Raw genomic sequence first — 12877 nt, 5'->3', positions numbered from 1 at the left:
ACAGAGGTGCATGGCTGCACCCAGGCACTTGCATGACTCCCTCCATATGCTTACAGTGGGAGTCACAATATGCAGGGAGGTTCTCTTCCCTTCCAAGGGCGGAAGAGACATGCTCAGGACACCAACGCACCCTGGTTGCATATTGCACAAGAGAGAAAAAGCAGGGATGTCATCAGGAGTACCTAGCTGCAGTGGCACAAATCTTTCAATGATCTCAGTAGATCATGAAATGTTACTGCAAAGCCATACTCAACCTCATCCTGCTGTGCGACTCATCACATTCCCATCGCTCTGCCTTCCCTCCCTGCTCCTGCACATCCTTACTCACACCAACTTACCTTGCACCTCCACCCATCCCTCGCTATCTACATTATCACTTCCCCATCTTAGTGCAATCATACCAACCAACATCACACAAGGGTAGGCACTTGGGTGCTTTATGCAATGTTCATGTAATTTTTCTGTTAATATGTTGTCAAACATTGAAATCTTTATTCTCAACACTTTGCCTTATTGTACAGATTTGTGCTCACCTTTGTAAGTGTCTTAGTGAGTTGCAGTTAATGGTGAGACGTAGCGGTACCCCCCGCAATTGTGATGCGTGTGAAAGAAATGGCTTGGTCATTGTAGGAATGCTTTATGGTGCCGGTGTGGGGTGGTGTTAACCTGGTGCATCATGGGGCAGCCAGGGTGTACAGCGTCAAGTGAAGTAAATCTGACCATGGTGATGCCATCGCTGGCCTCCCGGGCAGCAATGTTGTCAGGTGCTGATGCCCTGTGTCCTGTGCAGCATCAGGTGATTGCGGATAAGGTTGGTATTGTTGTTGGTGATGTTGGTGTGCCTGGTGATGTTGGTATTGTGGCTGATTGTGGAGGGATTCAGAGGAGCAAGGTGAGATTTTTTCAAGGGCACCGATGTTGCTGGAATAGATGGCAGCTGAATTGAGATGACAGAAGTGATCTGTCAATGGTGAGAGAGCTTGCTCCAAGGAGGTGACAGTGGATAGAGAGTTTACTCCAAACACTTCCAAATTGTATACAGCTCAAAATGTCTTCCAAGTCCTGAAGGTTCAAGCTTTTGACATTGGAAAGTGACCAGCTGTGAAATGGAAGCTTTCATACCACTTTTGCAGCTGTCACCTATTCACAGCAATGGGGAGACATCGAGAACCTGACCTCCTTACCTGACATGATCTCCAAACGACATGAACCCCGTTAAAAATGTGGGAAAATAGGAATAGGCTGGCAAAATAGTAGTTAACAAGCACTTAACAAGCAGTTAACTATCTTAAATGCCTCCCCGCCGCTTGGTGTCAGGTCTGCTCTGAAATCGCAGACCCGACACTTTGGAAACTTACATGGAGGTGGGGGTCACAGCAGGTTCCCAACCTGCTGTCAATCATTTTGATTTTGACAGTGGACCCACCTCGAAACCCACACTCTGAGCGCCGGCAAAATTCAGCCTCATGAATCACTGCATTCAGAAGAGGAATGTCAAAAAAAAGGGCAAAAAGAACTGGATAAATCAGAATCTATTTGAAAATAACATTAATGGTTCTAGGGATAATTGTAGGGAGATAAACAAATAGTCCATCAAACATGATGGTTCCTATCTTTCTGGAATCAAGAAAATGTAATTTGTGGAAATCAACCACCCAGGGTGAACTGTGAAATGTAAGGATAGCTAGATTAGTGTTTATCTGTAACAACAGCACAAAAATCAAGTCAATTTCTATATCTTGTGTGAAGTTCTAACATTGTATTATCAATTCTAATCAGTGATACCTGTGTTTACTGATGTGCCACGGGATATTACCGCAGAGGTTGGTCAGGATGTAGCGATATCTTGCAGTGCTCAGGGAGAACCTCATCCCACAATCACCTGGACTAAGGTAAGGGGGAAAATAAAGGGGAAGAACTGCATTCTGACTATAGGAATAATGGAATTTTTTCTGACCTAGAATGCCATTGATGGCATATAAAACCCCATAACCTTCAACTTCAGCCGAGGTGTAAAACAGGCGATACCAGATCGGCCATCCCTTTTAAGCCTCTGAATATTTTTGAACTAATCACTGGCCCAAGTTGACTTCTCTAATTTTCAATTCTGTCCTCTTGTAGGGATGCACCTGGCCTCAGTTCAAGATTTTCTTGAATGACATGGATTAAACTGTAAACTTGCCACATTGTCACATTGGGAATCATAAGCAAAAACATGTTTACTAACCATGTTACTTTAGATCACCAAAATGCTTCTCCACTATACAACTTGAAGGCCACATCTTTGCAAACATTTAAATTAAGCATTTTTTGGTGAACAATTTGAAGGATTCTTCCATTATCTTTAATTCATCAAACATTCAAGTTAAAATTCCTTACAGGACCATTTTATATTTTAAAGATTTTTATCTACCCTTTAGATTTTATGGCTTTTGAATTTTAGGTCACTCATGGGAGATTCCCAACTCCCTATGATTTTGAAAGTATCTTTACTAGCCTTAATATTTAAGTAAGCTTTCAGTAGCGTGCTTTGTGCCTGGGAATAAACTTTCTCCAAGTGCATTCCACAGGAAAATCAGCCCTATATGATCTTACATCTATCACACTCCAGATTCCAAAGTTCAAAGTGTCAAAAGTATTCATAGAAAGAAAAGCATGCTGTTTTGTTCTGCCCTTAACCCAGAAATTTACAAGGGCCTGGCAGTTTGCAAGCTTCCCTCCCCAAAGATCAATTCAACTCTACTCGACTTCAGGTCCTATTTAGACACGTCCCCACAGGGAGTACCTGAGTAGTGGCCTTAAAGGGATAGGCCAGTTTAGAAGCTAATTACAACCATGCTGCAGACTTAGATCACTCATGAACAATACCATGGATGATCTGCTGGTACTTGAAAAGAATCTTGAAAATGGGCTGGATGGTCCTTTTGGCAGTTTCCCTGCCAGACAAGAGTCAGGCTGGGACTTCCATCTGCCAGTGCAATCCTGCCATGTTCCAAAGCCATTTTCCTGGGTCTGGAATAATTATGCAAGGTGGGATCTTCATCACGCAGAGGGAGCTTGCTGCTGCCAGGAAGCAAAATTCGGCAGTGCTGCAGTGGGACAACCACCGTGGCACCAGAAGAGGAGTGAGCCACAATTAAAGAAGCAGAAGATCCCTGAAGATTTATTTCTAAAACTTCCAAAAAGGCTTTCCATGAGCTGAGGGCCCACAACAAAGAGTTAAGGAGCCTTAAAGGGAAGCAGACAAGTTCACTCTAAGGCTGTTTCTCTCCAACATTCTCCAGCGAGGGCTTGCCGCTGCTGCTGCAGCAGAGTGCACTGCCACCACTCTCCTGGTGTTCCCTGGAGTTGGCGATGGCAGAACTGAAGAACATAAGAATTAGGAGCAGGAGTAGGCCATACAGCCCTTCAAGCCTGCTCAACCATTCAATAAGACCATGGCTGATCGTCGACCTCAACTCCACTTTCCCACTGATCCCCATATCCCTTGATTCCCCTAGAGTCCAAAAATGTATCTCTCTCAGCCTTGAATATACTCAAAGACTCAACATCCACAGCCCTTTGGGGTAGAGAACTCCAAAGACTCACAACCCTCTGAATGAAGAAATTCCTCCTTATCTCAGTCTTAAATCGCCGACCCATTATCCTGAGACTATGTCCCCTAGTTCTAGACTCTCCAGCCAGGAGAAACAACTTCTCATCATCTACCCTGTCAATTCCCCTCAGAATTTGATATGTTTCGATGAGATCACTGACATTAATCAGTCATTCATGAAAGAAAGGCTTATGAAATAATACTGAGCGGCCTACGGGTGGCGCTGCCAGGGAGAGTATAAATGCTTGAGCACGGACCCAGCTTGCGCAGGACATTCTTAACAGGAACTAGTGAAGGACACAACTAGACCTCCATGTTATAAAATGGTTGATTAAAGCTTTGTTTAACGCTTAGACCAAGTGCCTATTAGTTTTCTTACGTCAATCACCTCTCATTCTTCTAAACTCCAGAGATTGTAGGCCCAATCTACTCAATCTCTCCACATAGGACAACCCTCACACGCAAGGGATCAATCTAGTGACCCTTTGGTGCACCGACTCTAAGGCATGTATGTCCTTTCTCAGATAAGGAGACCAAAACTGTGCACAGTACTCCAGGTGTGGTTTCACCAATGCCCTGTACAATTGTAGTAAGGCTCCTTACTCTTGTACTCCAACCCCCTTACAATAAAGGCCAACATGCCATTTACCTTCCTAATTGCTTGCTGTACCTACATGCTAAATTTCTGTGCTTCCTGTATGAGGACACCTAAATCTCTCTCAACACCAATATTTAATAGTTTTTCACCATTTAAAAAATATTCTGTTTTTTAATTCTTCCTACCAAAGTGAATAACCTCACATTTCCCCATACTATACTCCATCTGCCACCTTATTGCCCACTCACTTAACCTGTCTATATCCCTTTGCAGGCTCTTTGTGTCCTGCTCACAGCTTACTTTCCCACCCACCTTTGTATCATCAGCAAATCTGGAAACATTGCACTCAGCCCCGTCATCTAAGTCATTAATATAGATTATCAATAGCTGAGGCCCAAGCACTGATCCTTGTAGCACCCCACTAGTTACAGCCTACCAACCGGAAAATGACTCATTTATCCCTACTCTCTTTTTTCTGTTTGTTAACCAATCTTCTATCCATGCTAATATATTACCCCCAATCCCATGAGCCCTTTTCTTGCATAGCAACCTTTTATGTGGCATCTTATCAAATGTCTTTTGGAAATCCAAATATACTACATTCACTAGTTCCCCTTTATCTACCATGCCAGTTACATTTTCAAAAAACTCTGATTAATTTGTTAAACATGATTTCCCTTTCATAAAAGTATGTTGACTCCACCTAAGCATTATGTTTTTCGAAGTGCCCTGTTACCACTTCCTTAATAATGGATTCCATGCATTTTCCCAATGAGTGATGTCAGGCTAACTGGCCTGCAGTTCTCTGTTTTCTCTCTCCCTCCTTTCTTGAACAATGGGCTTACATTTTCTACCTTCCAATCCATTGGGATCATTCTAGAATCTACAAAATTTTGGAAGATCACAACCAATGCATCCAATATCTCTGTAGCCTCCTCTTTTAGAACCCCAGGATGCAGTCCATCAGGTCCAGGGGATTTGTCAGCTTTTAGTGCCGTTACTTTCTCAAGTACTTTTTCTCTACTGATGTTACTTACTTTAAGTTCCTTGCTCTTATTTGCCCCTTGGTTCCCTGCTATTTTTGGTATGCTTTTTGTGTCTTCTACTGTGAAAACAGGTACAAAATATTTGTTTAAAGTTTCTGTCATTTCCTTATTCCCCATTATAATTTCACCTGTCTCAGGCTCTAAGGGACCAATGCTTACCTTTGCTACTCTCTTCCCTTTTACATACATGTAGAAGCTCTTACAATCTGTTTTTATACTTCTTGCTAGTTTACTCTCATATTCTATTTTCTCCCATTTTATCAAATTTTTGGTCATCCTTTGTTGGTTTCTAAAGCTCTCCCAATCCCCAGGCTTATTACTATTCCTCACAACATTATAAGCCTCTTCTTTTAATCTAATACTATCCTTAACCTCTTTGGTTAGCCATGGATGGGTCACTTTTCCTATGGAGTTGTTATTTCTCAATGGAATGTATATTCGTTGAGAATTTTGGAATATTTAAAAAAATATTTGCCACTGCTTATCTACTGTCATACCTTTTAATCTAATTTCCCAATCTACCATTGCTAATTCACTCCTCATACCTATGTAATGGGCTTTATTTAAGTTTAAGACTCTTGTTTCTGACTGAAGTATTTCACTCTCAAACTCAATGTGAAATGTTGCCATATTATGATCACTCTTACCCAGAGGCTCCTTTACTTTGTGATTACTAATTAACTCTGTCACATTACACAATACAAGATCTAAAATAACCTGTTCCCTTGTTGGTTCAATGACATATTGTTCTAGAAAACTGTCTCAAATACATTCCATGAACTTGTCCTCTAGACTACCTTTGCCAATTTGCAATGGTGGTAGAGAAGGAAATTGGGTATCCAAGTCCTGCCTTCCCAATGTCATTTAAATGTAATGAGGCTGTCTGGGCTCAAGCAGCCTACTACCTGCATCAGGCGAGGGAAGGAACTTCAGGTCAGTGAATATAAGTTTGGAGTTGTGCCAGTAAGCCTGTCTGTCTGATTGTCCTCTGCTATACCACTATAACTTTGGGTGGTAGAATGGAGAAAAGTCCAGCCCAACATTCCAGCAGGAACTCCATGGGAGAGCACTTATCCATGGTTTCTCATAAAATGGGTTCCTAAGAAGGTCTATTTGTTGCTCCTTCAAAAATAAATGGCTATAAATGTTCTGTTACTTTTTTGTTTTTACATACACATGAATTTGTTGCCAACAGCAATCCTTGGTGGTAGAAGAATTTTTTCCTTTTTTTATGTAACTTAATTCTGTGGGAGAAGAATTGGTGGTCTACTGGGAAAAATAATTTAATGAAAATATAAAATTTGTTTTAGAAATAGGGCTTACCAGTACCTTAGAAATGAATATGTTTGTTGAACAGGATGGAGTTCAAATTACAGAAAGTGGAAAGTTCCATGTTAATGCAGAAGGGACACTTGCAATCAGGGACATTGGGCAAGCAGACGAAGGAAGATATGAATGCGCTGCACGGAACATGATTGGCCAAGCAACCACAAATATGCTGCTAAGAGTGACTGGTAAGTGTTTTCTTTTTCAATAGTACATCTATTTGATCTCATAGATTAATTCATTTTCTTTATTGTTTTAATGTTGCTGATTATAATTGTGACATATGAGTCTGTTGAGAATATCTGCAGACATATGTGAATATTAACTATGGACTTCTGTTGATTATTTATCTATGCAATGAGGTTTTCAGTTTCTGCATGGGATACAGATCTTTGAATGTTTAATTTTGGTTGTCTCCCCTGTAGTGTATGTAACCGTCTACCTTTAAGAGACTATTGTATGTAACCGTTCACCTTTAAGAGAACTATTTTAGGTGTGGCACTACTTGTTTGGCTTCTGTATACGGTAATACCGACGGTGACCACACCGGTATATAAGTGCTGTGGCATGATTTATAGGGCAGATTCGCCCTGACCTTCGAATAGTAAAGTCCTGTTTGTTTGTTACTCCTGAAGTCTGTGTCGTTATTAACTGCACAACCTACAGACTTCACAGTGGCGACGAGTCCGATCGTACCCTGCGGCAAGACTACCAAAGCAACTAAAGAGCGTCGAAGAGAGGCAACCGCCCTCGTCGTTCTGCTGGGAGAAAACACGAGGCTGCAGCAATAGAAAGGAGGAAGACTTTAGCAACAAAAGCTTCCATCAGCAACAGGCACTGACTGTCCCTTCTGCCACGGTGCGGAGTGAGCCGATCAGCAGGAAGCAAGGCGGCCACGGAGACTGTGAGTAAGGGAAAGTGTAAAGAATATCCGGAGGATAAGGGCTGTGCACTCGACCACGGTCGAGGGGGAAAGGAGCCGGACGGAAAGTCGGGTCCAACGGCGTCGTGAGACAGCCAGACCGCGATCGGCGGGAAAGCCGGGCAGCGACCGAATCCACGAAGCGCTGAGACCGGGAGCGTAGGCGCGGGAAGAGAGAAACTCAGCCGCAGCCGGGGAGGGAAGCACCGGACTGCGAGAGGGCTGGGAGGCGAATGGGAACCGAGCGTGCGGGAGTAACAGAGCCGACCAAGGGAGACTGCGCGAGAGCCAGTCCAGCGGCTGAACTGTTCTCTGCCAACGGGAGTACCCAGCGCCGGTAGAGCCGAGCGGGCAGGGGAGAGAGAGACAGAGCTGAGTAAGGGGAACTGTGCGAGAGCCAGCCCAGCGGCTGAACCTGTCCGCTGTGGGGAAAGCGTACCCCTCCCACCAGGGAAGAAACGCGGGAAGCCGCCATTAGGCGGAGAAGACGACAGACGCGGGAAACCGCCATTGAAGGGGCGGGGAGAGAAGGAAAGAGCGGGAAACCGCCATTTTCGCGGGAAAAGCCGCCATCTTAGAAAAAAAAAATAATAATTTAAAGAAATACTTGTGTTGTTCCCAAGGAAAGGAAGATGCCTGAGCGTGGGGACATCAACGATTTTAATTCTGAGATAGAAGACTGGACCACGTATGTGGAACGTATTGAGATACATTGTAAGGCTAATAAAATAGCAAAGGATGAAAAAGCTTTAACCTTACTTAACATAATGGGTGCGAAAACATTCGGGTTGTTGAAGCATCTTCTCTCACCAGCTAAACCGGCGGATCAGACTTTCGATGATATTGTAGCAGTGCTGAAGGATCACTTGAACCCCGCACCGTTGATGTTGGCTGAACGATTCAAATTCTATGCAAGAACGCAACGGAAAGACGAAAGCAACGCGGAATACTTGGTCGAACTGCGTAGGCTAGCGAAACACTGCCAGTTCGGAGGGAATCTGACAGAGGCACTGCGAGACAAGTTCGTATGCGGATTGTCCAAGGAAGGGATGCAAAAGCGACTACTCGAAGAGAACGATCTTCCACTGGATAAGGCTGTCCTTATCGCAGCATCAAACGAAGCCGCAGCGAAAGGAACTGCGGAAATGCAGCTAAAGGCAGCGGCACTCGGTGTGGACCAAATTACCTCGAGTATAACAAAATGCTATCGCTGTGGGAAGACAACACACGATCAGAACCAATGCTGGTTTAAGAACCAGGAATGTAGGAAATGTGGCAAACTGGGTCACATCGCTAAGGTATGTCGGTCAGGGAAGAAGACCAACAACCAAAGGAAGCCATCACAGGAAAAGTACAACAAGGTACACAAGGTGGCTGAGAAGAGTTCAGACGAACAGAATTCAGACTCAGACCCAAACGGCCAGGAGCTGGGTAGTCTGAGAATTCATAATGTGAGTAAGGAAGCTGACCTACAAACTATCTGGGTCATGCTAAAAATAGCTGGAGTCCAAGTGAAAATGGAGTTGGACACTGGATCAGCTGTATCAGTCATAAATCGAAGGGATTACCACAGGCTATTCTCACATATACCCTTAAGAGATACCAAGTTCGTATTGCAGACATACACGGGGCATAAAGTATACCCCATGGGAAAGATAAGAGTCAAGGTGAGAGATAGGGGTAAAGAACACCCAAGAATGAACTTATACGTACTACCTGAGGGAGGACCACCACTTCTAGGACGGGAGTGGATCAAGAAAATAGACATGGAATGGCACTACGTACAAGCAATGACGAGTGAGGACTCGGTGCAGACAAGCAGCTCAGACTCTGAGCCAGAAGACGATAAGTCCAGCCCAAGTATGAAAAACAAGGTTAACATGAACTCACTGACTAAGGTTGGAAAAACGATGGAGTGTATAAAGACAGAGAATTCTGAGTCTGTTCAAGTTACAGACATATGCATTACGGAGGAACACCGGGCTCGAACTCAAGGTTATCTCAAAGTACGACAACAATTAGAACAATTGAGTTACCGTCTCGTACAAGAGATGAAAACAATGAAAAAGTTCTATGACACCGAATGGGAGAGTCTGGAAAGACAACAGAACCTGCTGGCTCAAGCAGAGAGCGACCATAGAGCCATCGTGACCAATTATCGATCACATCTCCCTTATGATGTTCAGGAGTTAGAATATTTGCATGATCTAGAGATACAGCATAAAGGCAAACCACGCTACACTGAGAATTTTGTCCTGCAATTGGAGACGGAGCTAGTGCAGGCAAGGTTAAGAGAAGCTGAATCACAATGTGCACTTAAAGAGATGCAGAAAAAAATCTTGGACATAGAAAAGAGAAACGCTTCTTTACCTGATGAGAATAATGTGGCCATGTTGCAAAAGGAGCTTATAGGGGCGAAACTGAATGAAGCTAAGCAAAGGATGTTGGAACTTGAAACACAGAACCAAATCAGCAGTAACCAGCTATGTCGAGCAGAGAAGGAGTGCAATGGTCTACAGGAGAAGGTGCAATATCTCTCAGCCCAGAATAAGGGACTACTCACTCAGTTAAATGAAAGTAAAGGGAAAATGGCTGAGATAGACTGCAAGAATAAAGAAGATTTGATGGCAGTGAGACTTCGAGAGGCAGATAGCATAGCAGCCTTGGCTGAACTCCAACAGAAAATTGCGAAAGAAGCAAATGAAGAGGAATCTTCAGGAAGCCAGGATTTTATTCCAGTTCTTCTCTACGACTCCTTACAAGCAGAGTGTGAGAAGTTGAAAGAACAGTATGAACAGGCCCAAGCTATAATTCTGGAGGGGGTTAACTCGGCAACCTCCGAAAAGCTAGTTTCAGTAGAAGCATATGAGCAACTAAAGGTTGAACATGAGCAAGAAGTCCAAAGGCTGCAGGAAATTCTTGATGAGCTCAAGGCCAAGACAGACTCATCGGTAGAAGTTCCATCCATAGATGAGAAATTAGAGGTGAAAGACATGGCAGAACATGAAAGACAAGATGTCCAAGAACTCATAAAAATATTGAAGGAAACCCAAGACAAATATGAGGCGGCAATGACCGAGGTTCAACAACTTGAAGAACAGATTCAACTGGGAATCCTTTCAGTGGAAGAAAAGGAAACTGTAAGAAACACAGAGACTGTAAGAATGGCCCCTGAACATGAGCTAGAGAGCATCAAGGCGCAACTTCTCCGAGCGCTGAAAGCCAAAGTACAAGAGGAAAAGAAGGTGAAAGCATTGGAGGAAAAGGTGGATGAAATGGAGAAGACTCTGATCCACAGTGTTCCCGTGGAAGAGTTAACGGTCAGCCAACTCCTTCATATGCTGAGGGACAAGACTCTGCAATGGGAACAATCTGAACACGAGCTTCAATCTTCAAAGGGAAGGAGTTCGGAGCTCTCAAAAGTTATGGAAATAGCTGAGTTTGCAACACAGATTTTACTGGGATGCCAAAAGTACGCTGAATCACGTCTATGTGAACAACAGAATGTTGAAACAGCTGCTCCAGTAGAAGGATTGAATAGCCCGATCAATCAATCCCCGATGGAAGGGGAAGTGTTGAAATCACAAATGAGGTCCTTAGTGAAGGATTTGCAGGAAACCCAGGAAGAGCGGGATGACTATGAATGCATGAAGAAGTCCCTTCAGAAAAGATGTCTAGGGAGGGAACAACAGTCGGCTAACGTTCAGTTGGGTAAGGAAGAAGTAGCAGGCCCTCTCGCTAGACTAGCTCAGGATGACACCGAATATTACCATGACCTGTTGAGTGACACGGAATATTACGAGGACTTGGTCTGCCCAGCTTGTGATGAAAACTCCCAAAGTGCAGAAATCAGGATGAAGCACTTAAAGTCTAAGGAACATAGGGAGATGGTGGCGCTACAGCTGGCAGCTGAGAAGGGAGCCCTGAGAGTCTCCAAGAAGCAAAGAAGGAAAAGACGAAGCCGAAGATGATAGCCATCTAAATCATTATCACTTCTAATGGGAAAGTAGGGAAAAATTACTAAGGCAGTCCAGCTGTTTGTAAAAGTCAGCACTGCTGGTTCAGCAGGACGGAAGTTCAAGCTGTTACGTCAAGGGAAAGACTATTGGATGAGTCACGCTAGCAATGTGAACCGGCTACACCACAGAGATGTTTTTTGGACCGAGTCAAGACCAGAGACTGAATCTGTGAACTGTTCCCACAGAGACTGAACCTGTGAACTGTTTTCCGCAGAGACTATATCTGTAAATTGTTTTACATGAAGTTGAATATATGTTATGTTTAATGGGGAATACGTATGTTGTAAGCTAAAAAGGGAGGATTGTAGTGTATGTAACCGTCTACCTTTAAGAGACTATTGTATGTAACCGTTCACCTTTAAGAGAACTATTTTAGGTGTGGCACTACTTGTTTGGCTTCTGTATACGGTAATACCGACGGTGACCACACCGGTATATAAGTGCTGTGGCATGATTTATAGGGCAGATTCGCCATGACCTTCGAATAGTAAAGTCCTGTTTGTTTGTTACTCCTGAAGTCTGTGTCGTTATTAACTGCACAACCCACAGACTTCACATCCCCCCCCCCCCCAAATATGGTCGGAGTCCTGTAGTTACAGTAGCCTGAGCAGACTGTTTTTTGTCAATAGTGGAGGTACGAGAAACTTTTATCTGGCTTTATCTATTACTAGTAGAAGCTAGAGTGTCAGGTAAATGGTTAGTATGACTGAAATCCCATTTTTTTGAGTCTCAGGAGTTGTTCCCTTACGAGCATCCAGGATAAGGGTAAACAACAAGCATGCCAGTATTGTGGATTTATCTTGATCACCTGAACATTAATGTGGGAAGTGTTACCATCAGAAGCACCTCTCCTGCTAATGAAATACCTCTTATGAGTATGCTAAGTTTGAACTTTCTATTGAAGAGCAAAGTGCTTAGTTGCTTTTTTATGAATGTGTGCTTCAGTTCTTTTCTACTTGTTTTTTCTTCCTCAGTTCCAGAGAGAGGTCGGACTGGTGACAACTTTGTTGAGTCTTCCATTCGTGAAGCTATTAATAGCGTTGACAGTGCAATTAACTCCACACGCAAGAAATTATTTAACAAGTAAGATATTTTTCTTCTGCCCATTTTCTTCCCACTCCCTCTCCTCCTTACTTTCTTGAAGGTGTTGACTTCATGTTGGATATGATTCCATGGATGGTGGACACCCACTGTGCAATGATGGTTAGTATCGGCAGGCGATTTGACTGTGGCGGGTATCACAGGTGAGCCTGATCCTATTCTCACCAGAGTGCCACACATATAACCTTCCAGCAGCAGTCACTGGATAGCTATTAGAAATGGGAACCATGGCTATTTTTACCTTTCCTAATCCAAGGCATTGAGGTCAAT

The 12877-nt window shown here is 43.5% G+C and overlaps 1 protein-coding gene across 1 annotated transcript in view; it reads left to right on the top strand.

The window, feature by feature from the left end:
* Window positions 1-12877, top strand: part of LOC147114870 (peroxidasin homolog) — a 1146739-nt gene that overhangs the window by 958561 nt on the left and 175301 nt on the right. Inside the window, exons 13-15 of the mRNA XM_085992898.1 lie at window positions 1780-1892; window positions 6597-6753; window positions 12481-12589. Of these exons, the coding sequence (XP_085849024.1) occupies window positions 1780-1892; window positions 6597-6753; window positions 12481-12589 (379 nt within the window). The remainder of the gene's footprint in view (window positions 1-1779; window positions 1893-6596; window positions 6754-12480; window positions 12590-12877) is intronic.

Source organism: Somniosus microcephalus, chromosome 7, assembly GCF_052327205.1.
Source record: "Somniosus microcephalus isolate GS21.2 chromosome 7, FLI_Smic_1.0, whole genome shotgun sequence".
Classification (NCBI taxonomy): domain Eukaryota; kingdom Metazoa; phylum Chordata; class Chondrichthyes; order Squaliformes; family Somniosidae; genus Somniosus; species Somniosus microcephalus.
This window is presented reverse-complemented; position numbering and strand designations above follow the sequence as displayed.